This window comes from Ranitomeya imitator, chromosome 3 (assembly GCF_032444005.1).
Source record: "Ranitomeya imitator isolate aRanImi1 chromosome 3, aRanImi1.pri, whole genome shotgun sequence".
In the NCBI taxonomy this organism is placed as follows: Eukaryota; Metazoa; Chordata; class Amphibia; order Anura; family Dendrobatidae; genus Ranitomeya; species Ranitomeya imitator.
Window position 1 is genome coordinate 112,735,908 of NC_091284.1, and position 27,086 is coordinate 112,762,993.

At 47.1% G+C, this 27,086-nt stretch overlaps 2 protein-coding genes across 3 annotated transcripts in view; one reads left to right on the plus strand and one right to left on the minus strand.

Moving 5' to 3' along the window:
• TNFAIP1 (TNF alpha induced protein 1) overlaps nucleotides 1-15,199 on the minus strand; it is a 54,284-nt gene extending 39,085 nt beyond the window's left edge. The window contains exon 1 of the mRNA XM_069761290.1: nucleotides 15,082-15,199. The gene's annotated coding sequence lies outside the window, so the exon portion shown is untranslated. The remainder of the gene's footprint in view (nucleotides 1-15,081) is intronic.
• A 63-nt stretch (nucleotides 15,200-15,262) lies between these two features.
• Nucleotides 15,263-26,580, plus strand: IFT20 (intraflagellar transport 20). 2 transcript variants are annotated; one of them, XM_069761292.1, is made up of 5 exons: nucleotides 15,263-15,399; nucleotides 18,466-18,597; nucleotides 20,736-20,821; nucleotides 21,695-21,798; nucleotides 23,056-26,580. In XM_069761292.1, exons 2-5 carry the CDS (start codon nucleotides 18,471-18,473, stop codon nucleotides 23,135-23,137), a joined length of 399 nt encoding a protein of 132 aa, XP_069617393.1. In that variant the 5' UTR covers nucleotides 15,263-15,399; nucleotides 18,466-18,470; the 3' UTR covers nucleotides 23,138-26,580. The 2 variants fall into 2 exon arrangements, with proteins under 2 accessions (XP_069617393.1, XP_069617394.1); XM_069761293.1 differs by having other exon boundaries at nucleotides 15,299-15,399; nucleotides 18,469-18,597; nucleotides 23,056-23,486.
• The last annotated feature ends 506 nt before the right edge of the window (nucleotides 26,581-27,086 follow it).

The following is a 27,086-nucleotide window of genomic DNA, read 5'->3' on the forward strand; positions in this document are numbered from 1 at the left end:
GGATTCGGGGACCCTATTATACTTACCGGTGTCCCTGGATCCTCCTGCTGCTCCTCCTGGTCTTCTTGGCAAAAGAAAATGGCGGGCGCATGCCGGCCGGCAGGAGAAGAGCAGTTGGGGCTAAAATTAGGGCTAGGGTTAGGGCTAAATTCAGGGTTAGGGTTCTTTCACACTTACATCGGTACGGGGCCGTCGCAATGCGTCGGCCCGACATACCGACGCACGTTGTGAAAATTGTGCACAACGTGGGCAGCGGATGTAGTTTTTCAACGCATCCGCTGCCCAATCTATGTCCTGGGGAGGAGGGGGCGGAGTTACGGCCACGCATGCGCGGTCAGAAATGGCGGACGCGATGTACAAAAAAACGTTACATTGAACGTTTTTTGTACCGACAGTCCACCAAAACACAACTGATCCAGTGAACGACGGACGCGACGTGTGGCCATCCGTCACGATCCGTCGGCAATACAAGTCTATGGGCAAAAAAACGCATCCTGCGGGCACATTTGGAGGATCCGTTTTTTTGTCCAAAACGACGGATTGCGACGGATGCCAAACGATGCAAGTGTGAAAGTAGCCTTAGGGCTAGGGGCTAAAGTTAGAGTTAGATTTGGGGTTAGGGTTTGGATTAGAGTTGGTATTAGGGTTAGGGTTGGCATTAGGGTTACGCTTGGGATTAGGGTTAGGTTTGGGATTAGGGTTAAGGTTAGGGGTGTATTGGGATTAGGGTTAGGTTTGAGGTTAGGGTTGAGATTAGGATTAGGGGTGTGTTGGATTTAGGGTTTTGATTAGGGTTATGGTTAGGGTTGTTTTGGGGTAAGGGTTGTGATTATCGTTAGGGTTAGTGATTAGGATTATGGATCGGGTTGGGATTAGGGTTAGGGGTGTGTTGGGGTTAGGGTTGGAGCTAGAATTAGGGGGGTTTCCACTGTTTAGGTACATCAGGGGGTCTCCAGACACGACAGCCAATTCTGCGCTCAAAAAGTCAAATGGTGCTTCCTCCCTTCTGAGCTCTGCCGTGCGCCCAAACAGTGGGTTACCCCCACATATAGGGCATCAGCGTACTCGGGATAAACTGGACAACAACTTTTGGGGTCCAATTTCTCCTGTTGCCCTTGTGAAAATAAAAACTTGGGGGCTACAAAATCTTTTTTGTGGAAAAAAAATATTTTTTTTATTTTCACAACTCTGCATTCTAAACTTCCGTGAAGCACTTGGGCATTCAAAGTTCTCACCACACATCTAGATAAGTTCCTTGGGGGGTCTAGTTTCCAAAATGGGGTCACTTGTGGGGCGTTACTACTGTTTAGATACATCAGGGGCTCTGCAAACGCAATATAACGCCCACAGACCATTCTATCTAAGTCTGCATTCCACAATAGTGCTCCTTCCCTTCCGAGCTCTGCCATGCGCCCAAACAATGGGGCATCAGCATACTCAGGAGAAATTGGACCCCAAAAGTTGTTGTCCAATTTATCCCGTTACCCTTGTGAAAATAAAAATTTGGGGGCAAAAAGATCATTTTTGTAGAAAAAATGCGATTTTTTATTTTCACGGCTCAACGTTATAAACTTCTGTGAAGCACATGGGGGTTCAAAGTGCTCACCACACATCTAGATAAGTTCCTTAAGGGGTCTAGTTTACAAAATGGTGTCACTTGTGGGGGGGGTTTCCACTGTTTAGGCACATCAGGGGCTCTCTAAACGTGACATGGCGTCCGATCTCAATTCCAGCCAATTCTGCATTGAAAAAGTCAAACGGCGCTCCTTCACTTCCAAGTTCTGCGGTGCGCCCAAACAGTGGTTTACCCCCACATATGGGGTATTGGCGTATTCAGGAGAAATTGCATAACAAAATTTATGGTTACATTTCTGTTTTTACACTTGTGAAAATAAAAAAAATGGTTCTGAATTAAGATGTTTGCAAAAAAAAGTTAAATGTTCATTTTTTCCTTCCACATTGTTTCAGTTCCTGTGAAGCACGTAAAGGGTTAATAAACTTCTTGAATGTGGTTTTGAGAACCTTGAGGGGTGTAGTTTTTAGAATGGTGTCACACTTCGTTATTTTCTATCATATTGACCCCTCAAAATGACTTCAAATGTGATGTGGTCCCTAAAAAAAAAAAAGCATTAAGCTACTTACTGGTAGCGGCATTTTTCGGAGGCCCATGACAGCACACGAGAGAGGGGATCCGCCCTTAAGGAACAGGAAACCTACAGATACAAAAGGGCGGCACCTCTCCCCATGCATCAGTTGTATTTCAGAGCCTGAGAGGACTGCCGCGGTTAGTGGTACACAAATATACATTATATACATTTTAAAACAAAATAACCCATTATTGTAATAAGACACCATACGTGAGATTTACATATTACGCTATATACATATCAGGAAGTGCTACCCCCACGTGATTAGGGAGGGAACTAAGGGTGCTGTCATGGGCCTCCGAAAAATGCCGCTACCAGTAAGTAGCTTAATGCTTTATTCGGACTCCCATGACAGCACACGAGAGATTTACAGAGATGTAAGCTACCTTAGGGAGGGACTATAGATTGTAGCACCCTTAACCCAAAGGAAAGATCAGAGGAGGACCCCAAATCCAACCGATAGTGTTTAAAGAAAGTGGAAGGGGATGACCATGTGGCCGCCTTACATATCTGCTCCACTGACACTCCAGATCTTTCCGCCCAGGATGACGCCATGGCCCGGGTGGAATGTGCCTTTAGATTCTGCGGAGCTGGCCCCCCACCTGCTGTATAAGCTAGAGAGATAGTTTCCCTAATCCATTTAGCCAGTAAATATTTTGATACTCTAAACCCTTTCCTTGGACCTTGGAAGGAAAGAAGCAGTGCCCCATCTTTCTTCCAATTATCAGTAGCTGAAATATACTGAAGAAGAGATCTCCTGACGTCTAACGTATGAAGCTCCTGCTCTTTAGGATCAGAGGGATTAGGAATAAAGGACGGCAAAACTATCTCCTGTGATCTATGGAAACGTGTCGCCACCTTTGGTAGATATGCTGGGTCTGGTCTAAGGACTACTCTGTCTGACAAGATTTCAGTGTATGGAGGAGCTCTGGAAAGCGCCTGTATATCCCCTATCCTGCGAGCTGAGGTTATGGCAATCAGGAAGGCTGTTTTGAGTGTCAACATTTTGATCGAGGCCTCCTGCAGAGGTTCAAAGGGGGGTTTAGTGAGAGAGGACAGAACTAAATTTAAATCCCATGGAACTGTTCTGTCTTTATGCAGTGGTGTAGATCTACTAACTGCCTTCATAAACCTCGCTATCCAGTAGTTATTAGCTATATTACAGGAAAACAGGGCACCCAAAGCTGAGACCTGTACTCTAAGGGTACTAGGAGAGAGTTTTAACTCGAACCCCTTTTGTAGGAACTCTAAGATTTGTTGTATTGGCACCCCGTCTTGGATATTAAATTTTGAACAAGTCAAGAACTTTCTCCAAGTCCTACAGTAGATTCTCGTAGTTATTTGCTTTCTACTCTTTAAGGAGTGTCTCTACTAAGTTTGGAGAGAAGCCTTTCCCCACTAATAGTGACCGTTCAAACTCCATGCCGTTAAATGGAGCGCCGCCACTTGTGGATGGGAGATCGGTCCCTGAGAAAGCAAGTTCGGGATCTCTGGCAGTACCCAGGGGACCGCTACGGACATTGTCTTGAGCCAGGCAAACCAGGTTCTTCTGGGCCAAAAGGGGGCGATAAGGATGACTTTCGCTCGATCCTCCCTGATTTTCCTCACCACCAGAGGTATCAGGTTCAGTGGTGGGAAAGCATAGGCCAGTGGAAAATCCCATTTTATCAGAAACGCGTCCACCGCCAGGGGATTCTCCCTGGGATTTAGGGAGCAAAAGAGTTTTTTACTTTTCTGTTTCTGGTGGCGAATAGATCCACCACTGGTTGACCCCATCTGCGGACGATAAGTTTGAAAATGTCCTTGTTGAGAGACCATTCTCCCTGTTTTAACACATTTCGGCTGAGGAAATCTGCTGCCACATTTTCTTTTCCTTTGATGTGAAGAGCTGTCAAAGATAGAAAATTGAGCTCTGCCACCTGGAACAACCGACCCGTGATCTGCATTAAAGTTTCGGAACGAGTTCCCCCTTGCCGGTTTATGTAAGCGACCGCCACTCTGTTGTCCGACAGAATTCTGACGTGCTGGCCCTGCAGATATACGAGGAATTTTTTAACAGCCAATTCAACCGCCAACAACTCCCTTTGGTTTGATGAGAATGTTGTGAAGGGTTCCCACTGTCCCTGGACCACCATGTCCCCCATATAGGCTCCCCACCCTGAAGAGCTGGCATCTGTGGTTATCACGTGGGTGACATCTACCATCCAGGGAACCCCTGCTGATAGATTCCGTTTATCTAGCCACCACCTAAGGGAATTCAATGTTATCGGCCCCAACGTCAATTTTCCATTCAATGCGCCTCCTAAGGCTCTGTCATGGAACAGGACTTCTTTTTGTAGGGACCTGGTGTGGAACTGAGCCCACTTAACTGCTGGAATGCAAGATGTGAGTGACCCAAGTAGAGACATTGCTTGCCTAAGTGTCATGGAAGGTGTATTGATTGCTCTTAATACAAAACTCTGAATTTGGTCTATTTTCTCTATAGGGAGGAGACACTGCTGTGTCACTGAATTCAACATTAACCCTAGGAATTTTTGAACATTTAGGGGCTGTAATTTCGATTTTTCAAAGTTTATGATCCAACCCAACCGTTCTAGTTTGGTTCTAGCAATCTCCCATTGTGACAGACAATGATCTACCGAGTTACCTACAATGAGGAAATCGTCTAAGTAGGGGACTATAAGAATATTTGACTCTCTTAAATGCGCCATGACTTCCGCAATTATTTTAGTAAACACCCTAGGTGCCGAGGTGATCCCAAAGGGGAGCGCTCTGAATTGAAAATGTTGAATCCTACCCCCCATTAGTATCGCTACCCTCAGGTATCGTTGGAAATCAGCATGAATGGGTACATGATAGTAGGCATCTTTCAAATCCACTACTATCATGAAACAGTTGTTGAAAAGCATCTTTATTGCCGAATTAATGGACTCCATTTTGAAAGTATGTTTCACCAAAAACTTATTGAGACCCTTAAGATTTATAATGGTCCTGTAAGATTCATCAGGCTTCTGGATTAGGAACAGGGGAGAGTAAAACCCTTTCCCTGCCTGAGAATACGGCACTTCTACCAAAACATTTTTGGAGCAAAGAGTCCTCACTTCTTCTTCTAGGGCGAATTGTTCAGTGGGAGATGAGCGTCAGGGTGTTAAACTAAATTTGTCCTGTGGAATATGAACAAATTCCAGCTTGAGACCATGGGAAACAGTGTCTTTTATCCAAACGCTGTTTGTAATTTTCGACCACTCTGCTGAGAATTGCAATAGTCTCCCTCCCACTGGAATTGCCAGTCATTGGTCTTGTTTTTTGTTTTCCGTTTGGTTACGACGAAACATGAGACCTGTACCTCGTTTTCGCCTATTCTCCCATCTGGGACGATCTCTCCCTGGTGAAAAGGTGCGCTTTCCTCCCCGGTTGAACCTTCTTTTGTTGAAGGGACGACGGTATGGATTGAACAGGTTGGGAAACTTTTTCTTATCGTCTCCTGCTTTCTCCAGGAGTTCATCCAGGGTAGGCCCAAACAAATACTCGCCTTTACAAGGGATAGCGCAGAGCTTTGTTTTTGCCTGCATATCCCCCGGCCAGCATTTCAGCCATAGGGCTCTCCTTGCAGCATTAGAAAGTCCTGCTGCTCTAGCTGCCAATTTTACGGAGTCAATTGAGGCGTCCGATAAAAAAGCCGCCCCCTCCTGGATTACAGGTAATGCTGCGAGTATGGACTCTCTAGAGGCCCCTTGTTTTAATTGGGTCTCTAACTGGTCTAGCCAGACCATCATTGACCTTGCCGTGCTGGTTGAAGCTACCGCAGGTCTTAAGGAGCCAGCTGCCATTTCCCAGGTCCCCTTTAGGAAGGTATCTACTTTCCTATCCAGGGGGTCTTTAAGCGTTCCCATATCCTCAAATGGGAGAGAAGATCGTTTCGCAACCTTGGCAATTGCTGCATCCAGCTTTGGTGCTTTCTCCCAGTTACCTACTGCTGGGTCATCAAAAGGGTACCGACGTTTTTGCGCAGGTGGTAAGGAGCCTTTTCTCTCCGGTTTTCTCCACTCCCTATTAATAAGATCCTGTATTTTCTCATTTAAAGGAAACACTCTGCGCTTTTTCTGCTCCAATCCACTGAACATCATTTGTTCTTTGGATAGTTGAGGCTTGGGTTCCGATATACCCATTGTGCCTCTGACCGCCTTTACCAATTTGTCTATTCTTTCTATGGGTAGGCAAAACCGAGCAGCGTCTTCTTCCGAAGAGGAGGATGATGCTGCTGAATCGTCCGATTCTTCAGACTTGTCCTTTTCCACAGATGAATCAGATGCCCACTCAGTTCTCTGCCTAGAACCTCCTGACTGTGAAAGGTTTTTAAAGGACTCCTTAACCTCCATTCTAATCATCTCTTTGAGACTGGCCGTAATAGAGGAGGATTCTTCGGCTACCTACGGGGATAAGTAAGGTAGACTAGAGTGTAAATCTACATGCTATACCCCCTCCCCTCCTTCCAGAACCTCACCGTCTGCTGGATACAGGGGTCACATAGTTTTTTAGGGTGTGAGTCAGGCAAGGGAATCCCGCAGATGGCACATTCCCTATGCTTCGCCTTACTGACGTTTTTCCTTCCCTGCATAAGACATATGAGGGGAGACTAGTCACTAAGTGAACTTTCTCGAAGATCACTTACCAGTGGCTGTTCACACCCAGAAATAACGAAACACGAGGGGGATCCTTTTTGGCTGATCCTCCAGACCCCTGTCTGGAGGAGCTTCTGCGGCCCGAACCATCGCTCCTCTTTTCATGTTCCTTCTCCTTGGGTTTCTGGGATGCTTGTTCCAGCAGCACCACCTGCTGATCCTGATCCGAATCCATTTTTAGTAAATTGGAGCCAGAACCCGGGAACATGCCGCTGGAGCCGCCTTATAAAGCCCCTCCTTCGGTCAACGCACCTTGCCCAGCTTGCTCGTTTAATTTTCCTGCCCTCCTGCAGCTGTGGGGGATCAATCGTCGCTCAGGAGGGATTGCGGCATGATCTCCGGTGGGCGCCGCCATCTTGGAGCCCCTGCGCATGCGCAGGAGCTCACCGACCCGGAAGTCGTCGCCGGCTCCGCCCCCCGACGTCACCACAGCTTACAGCGCTCCTGTCAGCGCTGCAGCCATCGTGGAACGCCGAGGCCGGCCAGCTATGTTCCGATCGGCGCCCCCTAGACGCTGCCGCGCCCCCCCTGCACAGAGAGACCCACAGCACACGGGAAGAGCGACTTACCATATGCTGGCCCCGGAGACCGGACACCCCCTGGCGACCGCTCCACGCTGTCTAGTCACCGCCGTGCCGCCCTGCCAGGGCCACCGTGACTACTTCAGGTACCCGCACCGGCCGAAGTGGGAGACCCCCTCGCCACCAGAATCGGTCCGGCCGGCCTGGACTCCTGTAGATTCTATAGGCATCCAGTCCCTTCAGGAACAGGAAACCAACTGATGCATGGGGAGAGGTGCCGCCCTTTTGTATCTGTAGGTTTCCTGTTCCTTAAGGGCGGATCCCCTCTCTCGTGTGCTGTCATGGGAGTCCGAATAAATGGTGTTGTAAAAATGAGAAATTGCTGGTCAACTTTTAACCCTTATAACTCCCTAACAAAAAAAAATTTTGATTCCAAAATTGTGCTGATGTAAAGTAGACATGTGGGAAATGTTATTTATTAACTATTTCTTGTGACATATCTCTCCGATTTAAGGGCATAAAAATAAAAATTTTGAAAATTGCAAAATTTTAACCATATTTCCGTTTTTTTCATAAATAATCGCAAGTAATATCGAAGAAATGTTACCACTAACATGAAGTACAATACGTCACGAAAAAACAATCTCAGAATCAGCGGGATCCGTTGAAGCGTTCCAGAGTTATAACCTCAAAGTGACAGTGGTCAGCATTGCAAAAATTGGCTCGGTCATTAAGTACCAAATTGGCTCTGTCACTAAGGGGTTAATACGCCTGTGGAGCAATCTAAGGCTGCCTATGCTGACACGAGATGTCAATGTGAAGCGGAGGCTAATCCCCATGGTGACCAAACCCACCCCATCAAGGCCATGTTCACTATGACGATTAGTGCAGGGAATCCTCGAGTCGTCACCACAGCAAGGGACCCCCCACTTCCAGCTGTGCATTCCACCCGGCCGAGGCGGAAGTCAACACTACCATCTGGAGCCAGGAGCAGGATCGTCCAGCGTAATGCCAGTGGCGCATGCGCGCAGCCCAGCGACCAATGAAGTGGAGTAGCAGTAATCTAGATGGAGTTAAGTCTCTATTGATGACGTGTGATTGCTGAAAATAGTGATAGACGAAATATGCAAAAAAAGCAAAAGGAAAACCAATGATGAGTATATGGGACACATCTAAATATATTAGGATAAGGAAAGAACACAGGCGATTACATAAGGTGGTGGTGCATTTTTTTAGTCTGACATAAGATATCCGTTTTATTTAATTTACTTTTTCCAAATGTATAAATAAAATCTTGTTTATTGTTGCATACATTTTTTGTTCCCTGTTCTTCGGATTCTGATAAGTATTTCAGTGTAATTTCAGCCTACTGGTTCAGATCTCTACAACAGTCACAGTCTCTCATGCGGCCCCTCGGAAAAATAAATTGGCCACCCCTGGTATCCATAATACTGAAATCTCACTATTTATGAGAGGGAAGGGAAAACTATCATAACGGTGTATCAGAACTTGTTTTCATCAGAAACCCCCTTTATCACTTATCCACAGGACAGGTGATCAGTGGTATCCCAACAGCAGAATGGGACAACTAGGCTATGTTCACACGTCGCATTTTTTGATGTGTTTTTCATACAAATTTTAGCTGCGTTTAAGGCTGTGTGCACACGTAGCAGATTTTTCGCTATAAAAACGCATACATTACGCATCCCATAATTTAGAATGCATTCCGCAATTTTTGTGCACATGATGCGCTTTTTTCCACGAAAAAAACGCATCGCAGTAAAAAACGCAGCATATTCATTAAATTTGCGGATTTTTTGCGGATTTCCCACTATATTATTGGATCGGGAACCTCCGGAAAAATCCGCAAAAAAAGCGGTAAAAACGCATGCAGATTTCTTGCAGAAAATGTCCTGTTTTGCTCAGGAAACTTCTGCAAGAAATCCTGAACGTGTGCACATAGTCTTACAGTACCAGCAAAGTGTGAGAATTCAAAAATATCATGCACACAGCTTGGTTTTTTTGTCTTCAGTATTTTGTGCAAAACCTTGGGTTTTGCACATTGCAGCATGTCACTTCTTTCAGCATTTTTCACCCATTGAAAGCAATGGGTGGAGCAAAAAAACACTGAAAAAATGCAGGTATTGGGTTTTGCTGCATTTTTTGTCTCAACACATTATGAATAGGGATGAGCGAATATACTCGTTACTTGAGTGTCCTCCGAGTATTTTTTATTGCTCGGAGATTTAGTTTTCCTCACCGCAGCTGAATGATTTACATCTGATAGCCAGCTTGATTACATGTGGGGGTTGCCTGGTGGCTAGGGAACCCCCACATGTACTTATGCTGGCTAACAGATGTAAATCATTCAGCTGCGGCAAGAAAAACAATCTCCGAGCACTAAAAAATACTCGGAGGACACCCGATCGTGCTCGAGAAATCTCGAGTAACGAGTATATTCGCTCATCACTAATTATGAAGTAGAATCAGAGAAATGTCTCATGGAAAAAAAACGCAGCAAAAAACGCAACGTGTGAAGATAGCCTTATCCCTTTTAGAATTGAGCAGCAGTACACATGCTCAGTCTGAGCTCCATTCTTGCCCTAAGGGGCTGCTGAGCGCTCTGCTTTTTTCATTGAAAATTAACAGAGCAGTGTTCGGGCATCCAACCAGCTGCTCCAATTTGTAACGGGAACAGAATTTCCCAGTTTTGCCAATCGGTGCAGGACCCAGCGCTCACACACTCACTGATCAGCAAGTTATCACTTGTTATATAGTTAGGTGATAACTTGTTTTCATTGCACAACCTCTTTATAGGGACTGTCAGCACACAATGACTATTTAAAACAAGCACAGGCACTCTGTGCATCATGGAGGCTCACATATAAGTACTCCTCCCCATCTACTTGTTTTTATTCTCCATCTCTGCCTTCACTCTATTTTGATTGACAGCTCTGACTTTATAGAACCATAGATGGAAAACAACTAGATGGGAAACAACTAGATGGGAAGATGCACTTAAATGTTTGGCCGCACCAAGGGTGCATTGAGCCCCTGTGATTGCTTTGAACATTCATTCTGCGCGGACAGAGTTCCTTAAAGGCCGGAATCACACTATAGCGAGATACGGCCGAGTCTCGCAGGTTAAAACCAAGCTCTGGCACTACGGCGCGTGCAGCCACACAGCAATACATGGAGCCGCATGCTCTGCTCCGGAGTGCCGGTGCCAGAACTTGTTTTTAACCTGCGAGACTCGGCCGTATCTCGCGTATGTGTGATCCCGGCCTAAGGCCCTACAGCCGTTTGGCCGACAGCTCTCTCCTGACTATCACAAACACAGGAGCGCTTCGCCAAACATTGTGCTCTTTATTAGAGAGCAGATGTCAGGGTACTCTAGGCGGCACAAGAGGAGGATCAACAATTGGAATTCTAACATGCTGGAGCCTTCCCTTTCCTCACAAAGAATGGAAGGAAAATCGCGAGGCCCCAATACACATCAGATTGTGGCTGAACCTGGCAGCTTTAGTGCAACCAGTAGAACAGACAGTGCAGCAAGGATGGAGGTGCTGCAGGGAGGACGTCCATATTCACAATACTGTGTGCACAGAAATCATGAACCTCAATGCAGCAGCGCCGCTCTCGTCATGTCTGTAGTGAGGCGGCTAGAACGGAGTTGCTGCAGTGAGTTCCGATTCATGAACACTGACTGGCATTTTGCGTGGCAGCCTTAATGAAGGGTCAGCTGGTTGTGCAGGGTTATTTTTTTTTTTTGCAATAAATAAAATTAGCATTTCTATCATCGCTTTTCGTAATATAAAAGAGTCACAAACAGCGTCGATTGTTCAGCTTTCAGAGAATTCGCCCGTATATACATGAGTTTCGACCAGCACCACCATTTTGAAAAGTGGGCCGAGCTTCACAGGTAGGGGTGTGACCGTGACGGAGCGGAGCCGACAGATTCATCATTTACATTACAAAAGTGGCACAGATTACGACAAACATCCTCTAGTAACTCCGTACATGTCGATAATTGCTGGTGTAATTTGTGATGCAAATTATGATGACTGTCGGCTGCGCTCCGCCTCTCCATGTGAAGCCCCGCCCACTGCAGAATAGATAAAAATATAAAAGTAAAAAAAATTGATGTACAATTTTTGATGTGTGCTCCATTAAAAACGTCAGCAACAACCAAAAAAAGCATTACAAGTCTGCAGTCACCCCCCCCCCCCCCCCCCGCATGCACCCTGTGTGCTGAGGGGATTCAACGGTTTCTGAGCTGGGAAGGTGGGGAATGTAGGTGTTATGCATACTGCTGGTCACTGGACAGACGCGTCTCTAGATGAGGAGCGGCATCCATCAATACAAGTGTATGGAGCAACGTCGCGCCCACTGGCCGGGAGTATGTATAACGCATACGTGCCCACCGATCCCGGCTCAAAAATCACTGAATCCACAGTGCACTCGCTGCAGGATTCAGAAGTCTGTAGTCACTGCAGACGTATCGATTTGGACCGGATAACTCCTTTAGCAATATATTAATTCCTATTCAAGAAAAAAAAAACAAAAAACACTCCTGTAATGTCGGTATGCCCGGGCCCCATTATCCCCCCTGTAATGTCGGTATGCCCGGGCCCCATTATCCCCCCTGTAATGTCGGTATGCCCGGGCCCCATTATCCCCCCTGTAATGTCGGTATGCCCGGGCCCCATTATCCCCCCTGTAATGTCGGTATGCCCGGGCCCCATTATCCCCCCTGTAATGTCGGTATGCCCGGGCCCCATTATCCCCCCTGTAATGTCGGTATGCCCGGGCCCCATTATCCCCCCTGTAATGTCGGTATGCCCGGGCCCCATTATCCCCCCTGTAATGTCGGTATGCCCGGGCCCCATTATCCCCCCTGTAATGTCGGTATGCCCGGGCCCCATTATCCCCCCTGTAATGTCGGTATGCCCGGGCCCCATTATCCCCCCTGTAATGTCGGTATGCCCGGGCCCCATTATCCCCCCTGTAATGTCGGTATGCCCGGGCCCCATTATCCCCCCTGTAATGTCGGTATGCCCGGGCCCCATTATCCCCCCTGTAATGTCGGTATGCCCGGGCCCCATTATCCCCCCTGTAATGTCGGTATGCCCGGGCCCCATTATCCCCCCTGTAATGTCGGTATGCCCGGGCCCCATTATCCCCCCTGTAATGTCGGTATGCCCGGGCCCCATTATCCCCCCTGTAATGTCGGTATGCCCGGGCCCCATTATCCCCCCTGTAATGTCGGTATGCCCGGGCCCCATTATCCCCCCTGTAATGTCGGTATGCCCGGGCCCCATTATCCCCCCTGTAATGTCGGTATGCCCGGGCCCCATTATCCCCCCTGTAATGTCGGTATGCCCGGGCCCCATTATCCCCCCTGTAATGTCGGTATGCCCGGGCCCCATTATCCCCCCTGTAATGTCGGTATGCCCGGGCCCCATTATCCCCCCTGTAATGTCGGTATGCCCGGGCCCCATTATCCCCCCTGTAATGTCGGTATGCCCGGGCCCCATTATCCCCCCTGTAATGTCGGTATGCCCGGGCCCCATTATCCCCCCTGTAATGTCGGTATGCCCGGGCCCCATTATCCCCCCTGTAATGTCGGTATTCCCGGGCCCCATTATCCCCCCTGTAATGTCGGTATTCCCGGGCCCCATTATCCCCCCTGTAATGTCGGTATTCCCGGGCCCCATTATCCCCCCTGTAATGTCGGTATTCCCGGGCCCCATTATCCCCCCTGTAATGTCGGTATTCCCGGGCCCCATTATCCCCCCTGTAATGTCGGTATTCCCGGGCCCCATTATCCCCCCTGTAATGTCGGTATTCCCGGGCCCCATTATCCCCCCTGTAATGTCGGTATTCCCGGGCCCCATTATCCCCCCTGTAATGTCGGTATTCCCGGGCCCCATTATCCCCCCTGTAATGTCGGTATTCCCGGGCCCCATTATCCCCCCTGTAATGTCGGTATTCCCGGGCCCCATTATCCCCCCTGTAATGTCGGTATTCCCGGGCCCCATTATCCCCCCTGTAATGTCGGTATTCCCGGGCCCCATTATCCCCCCTGTAATGTCGGTATTCCCGGGCCCCATTATCCCCCCTGTAATGTCGGTATTCCCGGGCCCCATTATCCCCCCTGTAATGTCGGTATTCCCGGGCCCCATTATCCCCCCTGTAATGTCGGTATTCCCGGGCCCCATTATCCCCCCTGTAATGTCGGTATTCCCGGGCCCCATTATCCCCCCTGTAATGTCGGTATTCCCGGGCCCCATTATCCCCCCTGTAATGTCGGTATTCCCGGGCCCCATTATCCCCCCTGTAATGTCGGTATTCCCGGGCCCCATTATCCCCCCTGTAATGTCGGTATTCCCGGGCCCCATTATCCCCCCTGTAATGTCGGTATTCCCGGGCCCCATTATCCCCCCTGTAATGTCGGTATTCCCGGGCCCCATTATCCCCCCTGTAATGTCGGTATTCCCGGGCCCCATTATCCCCCCTGTAATGTCGGTATTCCCGGGCCCCATTATCCCCCCTGTAATGTCGGTATTCCCGGGCCCCATTATCCCCCCTGTAATGTCGGTATTCCCGGGCCCCATTATCCCCCCTGTAATGTCGGTATTCCCGGGCCCCATTATCCCCCCTGTAATGTCGGTATTCCCGGGCCCCATTATCCCCCCTGTAATGTCGGTATTCCCGGGCCCCATTATCCCCCCTGTAATGTCGGTATTCCCGGGCCCCATTATCCCCCCTGTAATGTCGGTATTCCCGGGCCCCATTATCCCCCCTGTAATGTCAGTATTCCCGGGCCCCATTATCCCCCCTGTAATGTCAGTATTCCCGGGCCCCATTATCCCCCCTGTAATGTCGGTATTCCCGGGCCCCATTATCCCCCCTGTAATGTCGGTATTCCCGGGCCCCATTATCCCCCCTGTAATGTCGGTATTCCCGGGCCCCATTATCCCCCCTGTAATGTCGGTATTCCCGGGCCCCATTATCCCCCCTGTAATGTCAGTATTCCCGGGCCCCATTATCCCCCCTGTAATGTCAGTATTCCCGGGCCCCATTATCCCCCCTGTAATGTCAGTATTCCCGGGCCCCATTATCCCCCCTGTAATGTCGGTATTCCCGGGCCCCATTATCCCCCCTGTAATGTCAGTATTCCCGGGCCCCATTATCCCCCCTGTAATGTCGGTATTCCCGGGCCCCATTATCCCCCCTGTAATGTCGGTATTCCCGGGCCCCATTATCCCCCCTGTAATGTCAGTATTCCCGGGCCCCATTATCCCCCCTGTAATGTCAGTATTCCCGGGCCCCATTATCCCCCCTGTAATGTCGGTATTCCCGGGCCCCATTATCCCCCCTGTAATGTCGGTATTCCCGGGCCCCATTATCCCCCCTGTAATGTCAGTATTCCCGGGCCCCATTATCCCCCCTGTAATGTCAGTATTCCCGGGCCCCATTATCCCCCCTGTAATGTCGGTATTCCCGGGCCCCATTATCCCCCCTGTAATGTCGGTATTCCCGGGCCCCATTATCCCCCCTGTAATGTCAGTATTCCTGGGCCCGATTATCCCTCACAGCATTAGCCCCCATTACGCAGCCTCATACAAGTGGCAGCAGCCATTTCCCTGTGCACACCTCCAACATGCAGCCCCCATATAGTAAGATCATTCATGTTTCTTTGCCCCCATAATAACCCATCCCTCTCACCCCTAGTCCTGCGTCCTGTCCTCACACGGCTCCATGGTGCAGCCGCCTCACCACAACGCTGCTTCCTGGTATCGGGTCTACTCTGCAGTTGCGCCGGAATAGATGAGGCCCCGCCTCTTCCGGTGACGTCATCAAGTCACAGGCGCAGCTCGGTTCTCTCTAATACAAGATGGCAGTTGTCGGAGAATCCTTCCGCCTCGTCTCTATGGTACCAGGAGTGCATTCCCGGAAGTGACGTCAGTAAACACTAGCCGGCTGTCTCCGTGGCAGCCGGGGTCGGAGAGGAAGCGGTGCGGTGTGTGACAGCTGTGAGACAAGGTAACATGGAGGCCGGCGGCGCCGCACTGCTGTTCTCTGTTATCAGCCATTTGGGGCAGGGAGCTGGTAACCGTAGTGTTCTTTACTGGGATTGATAACTGGTTGTCCTGGAACCAGATGAGATGTATTGTCTCTTAGGGGGTCTCCCCACCTGAAACATGTCACGGCGTAGCCACCGGCGACAGATGCGGGTCCGTGGGCTGCGTCCATATCTCCCATAGCTGTGACTGCAGTCTGCACATGCGCGGAGTGCGCCAGGTGCCCCCGGTGAGGAGGGATGTGTCCAGGACACCGAGTCTTCAGACAGGAGTCTATGAGACAGTATCCTGTGGATGTGACCTAATTGTCTAAGGTGGAACACCCCTTTAGGCTACAGTTGTTGCCAAAAGTATTGACACCCCTGCAATTCTGTCTGATAATACTCAGTTTCTTCCTGAAAATGATTGCAATCACAGATTCTTTGGTATTATCATCTTCATTTAATTTGTCTTAAATGAAAAAAACACAAAACGAATTGTCCTAAAGCCAAATTGGATGTAATTCCACACCAAACATAAAAAAGGGGGTGGACAAAAGTATTGGCACTGTTCGAAAAATTTGTGTAATTAACTGTAACTTACCTGTGGCACCTAACAGGTGTTGGCAATAACTAAATCACACTTGCAGCCAGTTGACATGGATTAAAGTTAACCTCTGTCCTGTGTCCTTGTGTGTACCACATTGAGCTTGGAGAAAAGAAAGAAGACCAAAGAACTGTCTGAGGACTTGAGAAACCAAATTGTGAGGAAGCATGAGCAATCTCAAGGCTACAAGTCCATCTCCAAAGACCTGAATGTTCCTGTGTCTACCGTGCGCAGTGTCATCAAGAAGTTTAAAGCCCATGGTACTGTGGCTAACCTCCCTAGATGTGGACGGAAAAGAAAAATTGACAAGAGATTTCAACGCAAGATTGTGCGGATGTTGGATAAAGAACCTCGACTAACATCCAAACAAGTTCAAGCTGCCCTGCAGTCCGAGGGTACAACAGTGTCAACCCGTACTATCCATCAGCGTCTGAATGAAATGGTAGGAGACCCAGGAATGTATGGTAGGAGACCCAGGAAGACCCCACTTCTTACCCCAAGACATAAAAAAGCCAGGCTGGAGTTTGCCAAAACTTACCTGGTAATTTGCTACAATGTATTGTTGTGTGTAAGATGTATCCGGCCAGAGCAGAGGCGTAGCTAGGGTTTTTGTTCAGGGGGCGAAACTTCTCAGTGGGCCCCTAACCAGATAACTTTGCTTACAACTGGGTGAAGCACCCTAATACTGGAGAAGAACCTCAGCAGATGACCGCGCTGTTGCTAAAAATAATCACTATACAAAGACCAACATAGATATTACCGCCATATGGTCAGTGATAAATATCAGTCCTATAGAACATATAGAGATCACTGCACAGTTATAGATGGTGACTTACAGCTAATGTTCTTTCTGCTGGAGAATTTAACTTTTTCCGTCTTTTCCATCTGGCCCAGACCGACATGACTTCTTCCAGCCAGAACTCGGCTGCAAAGAAAACAACAGACACATTTCACTTCTCATATTTTCAGCACTGTCCCCAGTGGGACTATTCCCAACCTGCGCAATCTCTTCATCCTGCTGATACCCCAATATACCCCCATAGGCAGACTTTATATAGTATAATGCACCCCCATAGGCAGACTTTCTAGTATAATGCACCCCCATAGGCAGACTTTCTAGTATAATGCACCCCCATAGACAGACTCTCTAGTATAATGCACCCCCATTGGCAGACTATATAGTGTAATTCACCCACCATAGGCAGACTCTCTATTGTATAATGCACTCCCATAGGCAGACTCTTCAGTATAGTGCACCCCCATAGGCAGACTCTCTATTGTATAATGCACTCCCATAGGCAGACTCTAGTATAACTCACTCCCCATAGGCAGACTCTCTAGTATAATGCACTGTAACGGGGTCTACTGTGCTGTAGTACCTCTTTCAGCACCCCCCGTGTTTCAGGAGGTCCACTCTGCTTTTGCTGGATTCTGAATGAAGGACGCTGGCTGGAATTCCTTGATTACGTGAGTGCATATAAAAGCTGACTGCTACTCCACGTATTTCCAGTCTAAAAGAACACACTTTATTCAGAGCACACAGAATATTTAACACAGATACACAGGGCAGGCCAATAGAAAAAGCAGGCCAGACATACATTACAATAGCTGCAGGGGGCCGGAGCCTGCTGATATTTACTGTGGGATTTACAAAGGTGGGGGGAGAACAGAAGGGGGATATCGTGTCCTCTCTGCCCATGGGCGCAGCCTGTGGACTGATGCATTTCACATGGAACCTATTATACATAATATATACTGCATAACATATTCTTGGTGCTAGGGATTCTGTAACATGCACCCCATAGGCAGCCTCTATAGCGTAATGCACTCATATAGGCAGACTCTATAGTATAATGCGCTGCCCATAGGCAGACTCTATATAATATAAGGCACCCCCAAACAAAAACAAAAAAATTAAATATAATACTCACCCGAGTCACCTCTCCTCCTCGTTCCTCCGCTGCTCCGACCGCCCGCACAGCTCCATACAGTGGGTGCTGAGTAGTAACATCATTGCACCCGCTTTCAGTGTCTGCATCAGGAACGTCAGACGCCGAGAGGGGGATGATGGGAGAGGGAGTGCAATTCTCCCTCTCTCATCAATGCAGTCCGCTGAATTGGCATCCTGCCAATACAGTTGTGCTTGTGATGACGGGCACCCCCACCTTCTCACGGACCCCATAGCAGCCGGTTGGCAGAGCAGGGAAATCAAGTCTCCCTGTTCTGCCACAGAATGTAACTGTATAGGCGCGCTGTGCACATTGATACAGTTACAGTAGGGTAGATCTGGTAGAGCCCCCTCAGAGCATGAGGCCCTGGGCGATCACCCCCTCTGCCCCCAGTAGCTACGCTACTGGGCCAGAGTCCGGACTATCCGCGTCACTTAGGATTGTTCATACTTGAATTTTGCTATAGACATCTCATGTCATGTTTTACTTCACAGCAGCAATGGCTAAAGACTCGCTATCTGAGGCCGGGTTCCACTTTGACGAACTCAACAAACTCCGCATCTTGGATCCAGATGTCTCTCAGCAAACAACAGAACTGAAGGAGGAATGCAGGGAGTTTGTAGAAAGTAAGTCACTGTCTTGACCTTTTTTTTTCCAAGAACTTTGCTTGATGATTGGGAGTTGAATCAGTAATTCCACCCTGAGTAAAGCCCCCGTCACACAAAGCGAGATCGCTAGCGAGATCGCTGCTGAGTCACAAGTTTTGTGACGCAACAGCGACCTCAGTAGCGATCTCGCTATGTGTGACACGTAGCAGCGACCAGGCCCCTGCTGTGAGATCGCTGGTCGTGTTGGAATGGCCTGGACCTTTTTTTGATCGTTGAGGTCCCGCTGGGTAGCACACATCGCTGTGTTTGACACCTTACCAACGACCTCATGACAGGACGTCCCTCATTGAGGTCTGTTAATCGTCATGAAATAGCTGCCATGTGACATCGTTGTACAGGTCGCCGCATCGCTGCTGCGTCGTTGGGGAGATCTCACAGTTTGACATCTCACCAGCGACCACATAGCGACGCAGCAACGATTCCTGACAGGTCGTATCGTTGTCAGGATCGCTTTAGCGTCGCTAAGTGTGATGGGGCCTTAAGTAAACCTTGGTCTTGCACAGGCGCGAGAGTTTGTTGGGCTATGTGCTTGACGCAGGACTTGATATTCACATCCACAGCAGGAGGACAACATGTAGCAGGAGATAGGAGGGGCAGGCGCAGCTGCAATGACCCCATCAGACCAGAAAACAGTTTGGAGAGCACTGAAACCCACCAGAAGCACATGATGGGAATCCTGGTATAAATGGACCAACTGGATGTTTAGAAAGGGTTGTGTAGAAGTAAATACCTGGAAAATTCTGTAAAACTGTCTAATTTTTAAAGGGGTGTGGGTTCATAGGAAAAGGGTGTTAGCATGCAACAAACAATGTGCCAAAACGTTGGCAAAAATTCTACCAAGGAGTAAGGAAACTAATAGATGGTGTAAACTTAACGTCTCATTGTTTCATCTTTTTCCCCCACAAATCCAACTTTGTAACATATCTTATCAAATAAATCTGCCTTTTTTCTCCTCCTGGACTGATCATTCATTCTGAAAATTTACAGGTAAAATCTGTCTTCAGTGAATACAAACTCTCATTACTGAGATAGGAGATGGCAGTTTGTGCTCATAAAGTTCTTTGGAGAACTGGAACTGTCGTTTCAGGAGAACTTGAAGCAGAAAATCTGTCTCTAGCTCCTTCCTTCTTCTCCCTTTTCATAGAATTTTTTTTAAAAGCACCAGCTGTCATGTGCACATGAAAAAAAAATCAGGGCATGCAGAAACTGTGAGCCACAGCTCAACAAGATCAGCAATTCCAGTATGCCCCGATTTTCTCATGTGCAAATAAGAGCCGAAACATTGGAAACATTTTTATGAATCCGAAGTAAACCATTTCGTTCAGCATAACTATTTTTCTCCTTTGTGTGCTGAAGTATTGTACATGATATTTCGAAGTGAAACATACCTGGCTGAAGTCACACAACCAGCATGGATCCGGCGCTGGCTGTGCATCGGGCAGCATGGATCCGGCGCTGGCTGTGCATCGGGCAGCATGGATCCGGCGCTGGCTGTACATCGGGCAGCATGGATCCGGCGCTGGCTGTGCATCGGGCAGCATGGATCCGGCGCTGGCTGTGCATCGGGCAGCATGGATCCGGCGCTGGCTGTGCATCGGGCAGCATGGATCCGGCGCTGGCTGTGCATCGGGCAGCATGGATCCGGCGCTGGCTGTGCATCGGGCAGCATGGATCCGGCGCTGGCTGTGCATCGGGCAGCATGGATCCGGCGCTGGCTGTGCATCGGGCAGCATGGATCCGCTGTCGAGCTACCTTTTAAGCCTCTTGTCAGTCATTATGGGTTATGCTGGTTGCATCTTTAGACTTTCTAGTGTAAGTTCTCTCCACCTATTTGTTAACCAAAATTTTGGCGCATTTCTTGGAAGATGACATTACATGTTCCAGTGAAGCCATGCTCCTTGTCAGATGAATTCTAGGAAGCCCCTAATACACATTATAAAGGCATTTAGCAAGTAAATCCTCCCCCCCTATATTCACAAGGGTGAATGTACTGAGATGGTATCACAATGTACAACTGCACTCGAGTTTCTGATTTATATTCTTTGGGCACGACACAAGTATATCCTGTGACACGAGCCTCTTTTTTTGTATTTCAGAAATAGGTGATTTTCAAAAAATAGTAGGCGGTTTAATAGAACTAGTGGATCAGCTGGCTAAAGAAACCGAGAGTGAGAAAATGAAGGTAAGAGCCTATCAGACTTGTACCAGCCGTACGTAGATTAACCATAGCGTGGTGCCGCAGCTCGGAGCGCAGACGGGCATAAACATCAGCACTAAAATATGAGATCATCAGTCTGTTCTCAGCGTCAGTGGAGATCCGGAATCACAGGTGAAGGTTTCCAACATCTGCTGCCTGAATAAAACATGAGATAATCTGCTGTGGCCTCTGAATTCCCACACAGGCCACGTAATGCTGGATGTACTGAAGAAACTCCTATGTAAATGTTAATTCTGAAAGTAAAATACACGGTTACTATTCATTCATTCCTGATCATCGGCTCGTTCTCCGGCTACGTTCTGGAAGCAACCTACATGGCTTGTTTTTTTTAACTTTTTTTTCCCCATCCAGTGCAGTCAAAGCTCCTCTCACCTTTTGAAAGCTTTTTCGAGAACGCACAGGTCTCAGGTTAGTGGCTGCTCCCGCCAGAATGAGGCAGATGGGCCAACAGTGGAGTATGTACGGGGGCCTCTCTAGTTTTTCCTGACAGATAATGTAGTGGGGAGAGAAGTTTCAATGGATGACCCTTTTCTTCAGCCCCGATATAAATTCCTCCAGCGGCAGCTCATCAGCGACTCTCACAGCAGAACACTGGAGCACTCGGCTGTCTCTGGGGGTCCCATTAAGAATGGACGGAGCGGCAGTGCACGTGATCGATTACGGCACAGCTAACACCAGGCTCTTCAGAGCTCTGGCTCTGGGGATCGGTGGGGGTCCCAGAGGTCGGACTCCATCGATTGGGAAGTTATCCCTGAATCCCTTAGATAGGGGATAACTTCAAAACTTGTGAATGCTCCTTTAAGAAGGCCAATTTACATCTTTTGTTTTGACCATTAGGCCATTGGAGCCCGTAATCTGTTAAAATCCATTGCCAAGCAGCGAGAAGCCCAGCAACAGCAGCTGCAGGCGCTGATCGCAGAGAAGAAGATGCAGCTCGAAAGGTAAGACCTCCGCAGCAGCGTATATAATTTGATGTTGTGGTCATCACTACATGCACTGGTCTATACTGGGCTTGAAAGTCTGAACAGGCAGAGCTGCAGTGCAAAGTGCAAGGGGGAGATGCTGCAGTGCAAATTGCAAGGGGGAGATGCTGCAGTGTAAGGGGGGGGGAGATGCTGCAGTGCAAGGGGGGAGATGCTGTAGTGCAAGGAGGAGATGCTGCAGTGCAAAGTGCAAGTGGGGAGATGCTGCAGTATGAAGTGCAAGTGGGAGATGCGGCAGTGCAAGGGGGAGATGCCGCAGTCAGATCTCTGAAGAGAGGAGGGTCAGAAAACCCAATATGCAGAGCTACCGAGCTGCTGTAATGGGAAACTTTGTGGCGTTTCTTGCTTTCACTGCAACTGTGTCTCTAGGAATAGCTACAAGGCCTTGAGCAGCTGTATGAATCGGATGGGTACCTGGGAGCCGCCTTACCATCCTTCTATTGAATAAAGCCTGCATGCCCACCAGTTCCAGAGTGCGTATTGACAGTGGGCACCGTCAGCCTGGCGACAGCTGCTGGATGTATTCCAGCAGCATAAAGTATTAATGGCCTTCGGCTTTCACGACTGCCCGTCATAGTCTGATAAAAAAAAGCTCAAAGGGCAGTTTTGGCATTTTGTGGGTCATAAGATAACATACTTGGTCGGTTATAATGCAACAGCCTCCGACTCAACAGATTAACCCTAACTTGAAAAAGGCTCAAAATAATAACATGATAGTATGACATTAAATATTTAATCCAGTGTAAAATAAGGTAGACCATTAAACATAATGGGCCTTGATGCTCATAACAACCAATCACAATGCAGCTGTTATTTATTTTTTTTTTCTGAGCAATTTAATAAATTAAAGCAGAGAAACCAGTTCTTCTGTTAGGTACCTTTAGTAAATGTAAGGGTTAAAGGGTTCTCACTGCTATAGGGGAAGCATGTAACGAAATTGGGACCTTCATAATAGTCCATGTATTTCTTCTCCTAGCAATATAAATCCCTATTGACCCCCCCTAAATGAGCTTCGATCAGTTTTTTTTTCTTTTAAAGCACTGCATAATGGGGCCAACACTATTTACTATGGGATGTCATAAAAGCTCCTGTAGACAGGGCTGTGGAGTCAGTAAGCCAAACCTCCCGACTCCACAGCCCTTCCCGTAGAGGTAACATGTAGGTGCGTATTTCAGAAATACAGCAAATTATCCTCTGTTTTCTTTTTTTTTTCAGGTATCGAATAGAATATGAGGCTCTATGTAAAGTAGAAGCAGAACAGAATGAATTCATAGACCAGTTCATCCTACAGAAGTGACGCTTGGTACATTTCATGGAAGCCTCTCCTGGACACGTCACATAGAGACCATTTTCCCTAGACCCATGTGGCGATCTCTCTCCTTATGAGGACACAATTAGTAAAAGGCGTTCAGATTTCATTGTTTGGAGCCTCTTGTCCGGAGCAGTCTCCCCTCCATGGCCGAGCAGCTCTGAAAATCATCATATGTTACAGAATTGATTTTGTACAAATAGTTTTCTTGTTAATGCAGAGTGTAAATGGGCACGACCTTCTCATATTCCTTTCTGGTTTTGATCCGTGGATTATCATGGGGGGTCAGACCTGCACTAACACAGAAAGTCATTAATTTATAAAGTACTTCAATAGCTGAAACTGGTCTCAGGTCTCATTCAGACATCAATGATTTTCCTCATACAGAAAAAAAACACTCTCCGTGTTCCATCACTGGTTTTAATCCGTTTCATCCATGTTTGGGCAGAGTGTGAGGTTTTGCCATCCGTTTTTCTTGGCCAAAAAAAAAGTTTTTTTCAAGCTTCTTGTAATAGTCTGTAAAAAATCGTACAGCACATGGACCCATAGACTTGCATTGTCGAGTCCGTTCCCAGACTCGGATCAAAATTGGACATGTCTCCATGATTGTGTGCGGACCACTCGGTATGAAGAAATACACAGACACGTGAACAGCCCCAAAGACGATAATAGGTATGAGTCCTATCCATGATAAAACTTGTATGAGAAAAACTGACGTCTGAATGAGGACCTAGGCTGGGTTCCATAAGTCCAGCAGTAACCGCTCTCCATTTTCAGTCCATAAATTTACTATCCTAGGAATAGAAAGCCCTACTATTCCCTCTAATGGGAGACCCCATTGCCATCAGTGTTTTACCACTATTATTACAACTATCACATTGGGGGGAAACAATGTACTAGACAAGATAATCCATATTATGTGTGACCATCACTGTTCGATTAGGAGGGAAATACACCTTGGGTGGCCATACACATTAGATGAATGTCGCCCAGAGCCACCCATTTTGGATTGACATTAAAACCATCCAGTACGTATAGTGGTATCCCAATTCCTCATTGAAGATGCTTGATTTTTTTTTTTTTATCACCAGAAGTAAGCGGCTTTCTTCTTTCTCCCCTTGAGGACATACACATTTGCGGCTGGCTATAGAGGGTTGAATGCGATAGCTGAATAGGCATTTTTTTGTTGATGGTTGACAGGTATCTAAAGAGTATGGGCGGCTGTAGGCTACTTTACGCACGTTATTTTGTCACATTAACAGCAAATCCACCCCGCAGCCCCGATGTGCGAACGTAGCCTTAAAGTAGCCATACACATTAGATGGCTGTTGGCCGTACGATGCTACGGCTGACCGCCATCTGCCATTCAGACAAGCGCTCCTGTATTTTCTATGACCGGTATGTCACCTTGTGGATTACTTCCAGGAGAACAAAGCGATCAGCAGTCCATAATCGGACACGTGTGATTCACATCGCCACCGGTCGTCAGGCTGCCCCATACCCAGTTGACCGTTGGCTAAACCCATCGCTAGGGGCAGGTTCTGGCCAACATTAGTCTGTGTATGGAGGCCTTTAGCTTTATCAAAGATCGGAGGAAGAGGATAGCTTCCAATCATTGTCTGGTTAGTGTCTGTTAGTTCCTTGCCTTTCTTGTGTCACATTCCACCCTTCCATTAGACAAGCATTGTCACAGTGACATTTCTATGTAGGGTCCTTGCCAGTGTTATACATGTATTTTTCAATAGGTGAAATCCGCAGTGGAAATCAAAAGCATTTTCCCCAAACAATTGACAAACGGCAGATGTGGTATCCAGCGTGGCATGAATTCCTGCCATGTTGGGTGTGGATCAGGTTTGTTCCGTAAAACTGCTGTGGATTTTCATTTGCAGCTACAACTAAATCTAGCGTTCCTGATGGTGTGAATTCTGGATGTTTTTATATTCACCATCTGTTACAAGGCGCAGCTCCCGAAAAATATAATCCAGTTACAGCAGAGCGGTCCGGACCCTCCAATGTTCTCCTTGCTGTCACATGTAGTTATATGTATGTAGCAATCTTATTCTTCGGCTCTTGTTGAAGCCACAGTTTTCTTCCATGTGATCAGCCTCCTGACGCAAACTATTTCACAGATCCTGTATAGGTACAAAGGGAAATATTAGAATTGCTCAGGAAGCAAGAATTCTCCCAAATACTCCGAATACACATATCTGAATACTTTGTCAACATTTCAAGACGACGTGAGCGAAATCTCACTGACTCATTTCATGCCACGAGAGCAAGTCAGATATTACAGGTTTATTAACATTGCGTTCCCCACTTGCCCTGTACATCATTGTTCTTGGGATATTTATATATATATATGCATTTTATTTCTTATTTTCAGACATATAATAATCTTATTTTGATGTGTTTTTCATTTCTTTTTTTTTATGCCAGTGTGCAGATTTGTGTTCCTGCTTGCATATTACATAGGTTTGGAAGCAGAACTGTTTGCATTGCATTTATAGTTATTAACCTTTTCCCTACTGCAGAGTTTCTGAAGTCCTTCTCCACCCAATAAGTTATATTTTTAGAATTTCCTTAGTATTACATAGGAGATAATTATGGCCGGCGCAGCAGTTATTCTCTCTGTAAAATATCATGAAATCATTACCTTTTGAGGGACCTGGAATTGGAGAAACCGTGTTTTTTTTTTTTTTTTTTTCCCCCTGTCCCCTTTAGAAAAACCCATGGCTCATGTCAATACATGGCTAAGATAACAAATGTCAAAACCGGCAAATATGTCCTAATAATCAACTAATTGTTACACAGCATTTCAATATAACACCTGACATATGGTTCCAGAATGACACAGAGAGAATCTGCATTTATTAATTCAGAAAAAGTAAAATTAAACAAGGATACCTCAAAAAAGGGACACAATGTATAATCGATATAATCCTAGTAACAGTGTGAGGAAAAAAAAGACAATGCTAAACAGATATATGGTCTACTATTTCCCCGGATAAAGCAAGCTCTGCTGCACATATGGCCCAGCTCGCATGGATGGTATGAATAAAATTACTATACCTTAAATAAAGAAGAGCTGCTGTATATGATGTCCCTGCACCCATAAGTGCGTTTCGCCCAGCTTTTTCAGGGGACCGTCTTTTTTTTTTTTAACTTTAAAAAAATGTTCTGAATTAGTAAATGTATATTTTTTATATATGATCATTTTTTCATTCTGGAACCATTATTGTGGCATCCAGGTGGTGCGTTTAAGATGATAAATGGACAGGAGAGTCCACGTTAGAGCCGCCTTCACATTTGCGCTAGATTACCGTAATTTGCAATTCAAACCTGCTCACTTTTTGTATTTTGTAATAGAGTGCCTTATGTGCAATATTTTATTTTATAAAATTACATGGTTGAAATAAAACGCTTGTGCTGGTTTTGTGTTTAACCGTTTAATATCTGCATTCTCTTTTGGATTTTTTTTTTACAGTTTTATTAATTTGATCAGACTATGTGCAATAAGATGATATGTGTGTACAGAAAAACAAGTTTAATTGAATTACATTCCTGGGAGGCTAGTCTGCGAGTTACAGATGAACTGTGAAAACTTGACAAATGATTCATTTAAACAGAACATTGCTTACAGGAGTTATCCAGGATTTTTAGCATATTTGTATACTAAACGGAACTAACATTCTGGTAGTTTCTAACCATCTGCTTGTTCTGCATCGGGATGATCTCTACCAGTACAGCCACCAAATTTCCTGCTTCATGTCACCTCTCATCAGCAGAGCGGTTCTTCCTCTTCTGGTCTGCTCTATTGCCGAGGCGTCACCGCAGACGTCATGCTGATTGACAGCTGGATCCCTGGAATTAGGCAGCGGAGAGCCAGCTGTCAATCAGCATGACTTCAGCAGAGACAACCGTTCAACAGAATGGAAGA

Bases quoted from the DNA above. Each gene is read 5' to 3' on its own strand.
- IFT20 (XM_069761292.1), top strand. From the start codon at position 18,471: ATGGCTAAAGACTCGCTATCTGAGGCCGGGTTCCACTTTGACGAACTC. The intron at 18,598-20,735 runs GTAAGTCACTGT...TTTGTATTTCAG, and splicing joins ATGCAGGGAGTTTGTAGAAA to AAATAGGTGATTTTCAAAAA. The intron at 20,822-21,694 runs GTAAGAGCCTAT...TTTGACCATTAG, and splicing joins CCGAGAGTGAGAAAATGAAG to GCCATTGGAGCCCGTAATCT.